The 3,078-nt window shown below is 53.2% G+C and overlaps 1 protein-coding gene across 1 annotated transcript in view; it reads right to left on the reverse strand.

Moving 5' to 3' along the window:
* The window catches only part of LOC102768024 (liver carboxylesterase 1-like), a 26,426-nt gene that overhangs the window by 19,317 nt on the left and 4,031 nt on the right, over positions 1–3,078 (reverse strand). The window contains exons 2-3 of the mRNA XM_006777072.2: positions 2,617–2,821; positions 1,287–1,436 (exon numbers count right to left, since the gene is read on the reverse strand). Coding sequence (XP_006777135.1) covers positions 1,287–1,436; positions 2,617–2,821 — 355 coding nt within the window. The remainder of the gene's footprint in view (positions 1–1,286; positions 1,437–2,616; positions 2,822–3,078) is intronic.

A 3,078-nucleotide genomic window follows, 5' to 3' on the forward strand; every position in this document is an offset into this window, starting at 1 on the left:
ACAGGGAAGAAGCAACCACACAGGTCACAGATAGGAGCAGAGCTGGGAAGGAACTCCAAGGGTTGTCTGGTTGATCGGGACTCAAGGAGGCTGTTCTCTGAAGCTCATCAGCCCCCAGCAAAGGTGGGGCAGGCAATCGCTCTCCTCCCCACTCCCCAAGCTGGGGCCAGGCCACCGCCCACCCATGCACCTGGCTGCCCCTGCCTGTCTCTCCAGCCCCAGTGCTGTCTGCTCCCAAGGCTCTTCATGCTGAGAACAGCATCATGGGAATGACCAAGGCTAATGGGGTTATCTTCCCCCAAACACTCCTATAATCCTCATTTCTGGGCCCCTCACCCTCTCAGCACACTCTGCCTGGGCAGCCCTTGGATTTCAGCGTCATTAGTCACCTCTGTGCAGTGAATTAAAGTCCTCTCATGTGTGTGAATGAATACCTCAAGAAGCATCCACACCCCTAGTGGTATCTCTTCCTTACATTCCTCCTTCTGCACCCCAGGGACTGCCCCCAGTTACCACCCCCCTCACATCTCTCCCTCTGCACCCCAGGGACTGCCCCCAGCAAACCCACCCCCACCTTCTGGCTGCCCATCTCTGGGCCTCTGCATATTGAGGAAATGTTGACTCACTGGGACATCGCCCCAGCCAAAGAAAATCAGGAAGAGAAATTAGCTCAAGAACATCTCAGATATTGAGGCAAAGACAAAGAAAGACTAAGTACACTGCTTCTTGGACTGCCCCCGACTCTGCACCCACACCTCTGTGCCACCCTGGGACACTAGTCAGAGCAGCACCTTTGCGGCTGACAAACACCACCCATTGGCTCGATTTTTCAGAGAACCCTGGCCCTGGTCCTGCCAACCTGACTGGGTGGCCTCGCCTTCCTGGTTTCTGTGTCTGTAAAAGGAGGGTTGGGGTGTTGCCTTCTTGGTGAGGTTCGTTCAAGCTCTAACTTGACTGGAAAGCATGTCTTAGCTTCTCTGGCAATCAGATTCCTAACCTTGCAACTATCAGTAGTCATGCTTGTCCCTCTGTTCACATGAGAGAACGTGGAAAGAACTGATGATATGTTACAGATGTACAGTGATGTCCACAGAAGGCACCATGACTATCGCTGGGGGAAACTGAGGGATAGAAAACATGTGTTTCTTGGGGTCACGTGGCCTGGTCAGGGACAGCAAAGGAAGCCCAGGGCCCCTGAAATAGCCATGGCTGGGGCACTCCCCCACCATGCTGCCTTCCTCCTCCCCAGTCCACACCAGGAGATCGCTCCTATATGGAACGCACACCTTACCGGCAGCCTGCTCTTCCTCTTCAAGTCTGCGGGAGTGTAGATGTTTAGGTAAAGGCAGTCTTCGGAGAACTTGAGAGGAATGTTCTCCTTTCTGTTGGTAAAGAGCTCAGAGAGCATCTGGGCTGACACGGCATCTTGGGAGCACCTTGGGGAGGTGGGGAGAGAGATATACTCAGGTTCAGCCAGAGCTGCGCACAGACCGTGGCCTGGGAGCTCTGTTCCTGTGCAAAGCTGCTCGTACCAGAGAGAAGACGTTTGCAAAGCTGCTCTTACCAGAGAGAAGACGTTGAGTGGGTAGGAAGCCATAAGCGCGGGCCCTGGGGCTCACTAAAGCCTCCTAGCATCATATATAGCGAGAAGGCCTGGCTCCTCTCCTTGTCCTGGCAATTTTGGATGCACCAGGTCATGGACAGGAGGCTGCCTAGCTACTGCCCACCTGGGCGATGGTCGTCCTTCTCACCCTGGACGCAGCCCAGCTCTGTACTGGGCTTCCGTGGAGGGTGCAGTGGAGCCATGCAACTCCACCAAGGAACCCAGGTGGTCGAGTCCACAGGATACTCACATTTTTTTCCAAAGCACTTAGTATCCTATCTATACTAATAAAAGGGTATTATGCTAATTAGACCGGATAGAACGGACATCTTCCAGATGTCCTTCCAGACAAAGGTGCAGTGGCTGAGAGGGCTGAGGAGGGCCAGAGGCCGGCAGTGGTTGAGGGACACCTCTTCCCAGTGCACAAATTTTCGTGCACCAGACCTCTAGTTCTAACATATTATATAATGTATGTATTAACTTGCATGGTGTTTATCATCTATCTCTCCCAGCTGGAACACAAGCTCCTTGAAGGTAGGAATATCTGTTTCCTTCACTAATGGAGCCCAGGAACTTAGAACATGCCTAGCACACAGTAGGTGCTCAATAAATACTTGTTGGATAAAAGGCTCTAGCATGCTATGGGAGTTCTGGAATTTGCTGTTGTTGTTTATAAATATATTTTAATTGATTTTAGAGAGGAGGGAAGAGGGAGAGACAGATAGAAACATCAAGGATGAGAGAGAATCATGGATTGGGTGCCTCCTGCACACCCCATACTGGGGATCCAGCCGGCAATTCGGGCATGTGCCCTGACCCGGAATCAAACCGTGACTTCCTGGTTCATAGGTTGACGCTCCACCACTGAGCCACACGGGCTTGGCTGGAATGTTTTTAAGGATCTACCGTATCTTAAGGATCCAGAACAATGGAGAAGGCACTCAGAGGCGTGCCTGGGCACTTGCCCGCATCCCTCTGAGGCAAACGTTCCACTAAAAGATGCCAACACTTACATAGGAGGGTAGGAGGTGGCATTCTTCACGAAGGTCCATGGATCTGCAGGCTGCGGAGGAGCAAACCTCAGGGGTCCGAGCGGCGGCTTGGCAAAGGGGACTCCCAGGAAAACGGCCACGGGCTGTGCAAAGCCTTCTAGGCTGACATACTCCCCCAGGACCGGGCCCTGCACGGTGTCCACCACAGGGGGCAAAGGTGGGTGCCCTGTGGAGAGGAAATGAGGACACGCCCCCAATGAGAGGTTGGAACTAGACTCCGGGTGGGTCTTGCCCCAGGTGACCCTGAAAGAGTCCCCTCAACTCCTAGGCCTCCATTTCTTCTTACGTCAAAAAGAGAGGAGATGAACCGGCCTTCCTAACTCATAGGGTCCTAAGGAGCCCGTGGGAATTGGAGAAATCACAGCATCAAGTACAACATCAATGCAAGGACAGCTGCTGGGCGCGGACAGGACATAGGGTTTC

This window comes from Myotis davidii, unplaced genomic scaffold (genome assembly GCF_000327345.1).
Source record: "Myotis davidii unplaced genomic scaffold, ASM32734v1 scaffold328, whole genome shotgun sequence".
NCBI classification, from domain to species: Eukaryota; Metazoa; Chordata; class Mammalia; order Chiroptera; family Vespertilionidae; genus Myotis; species Myotis davidii.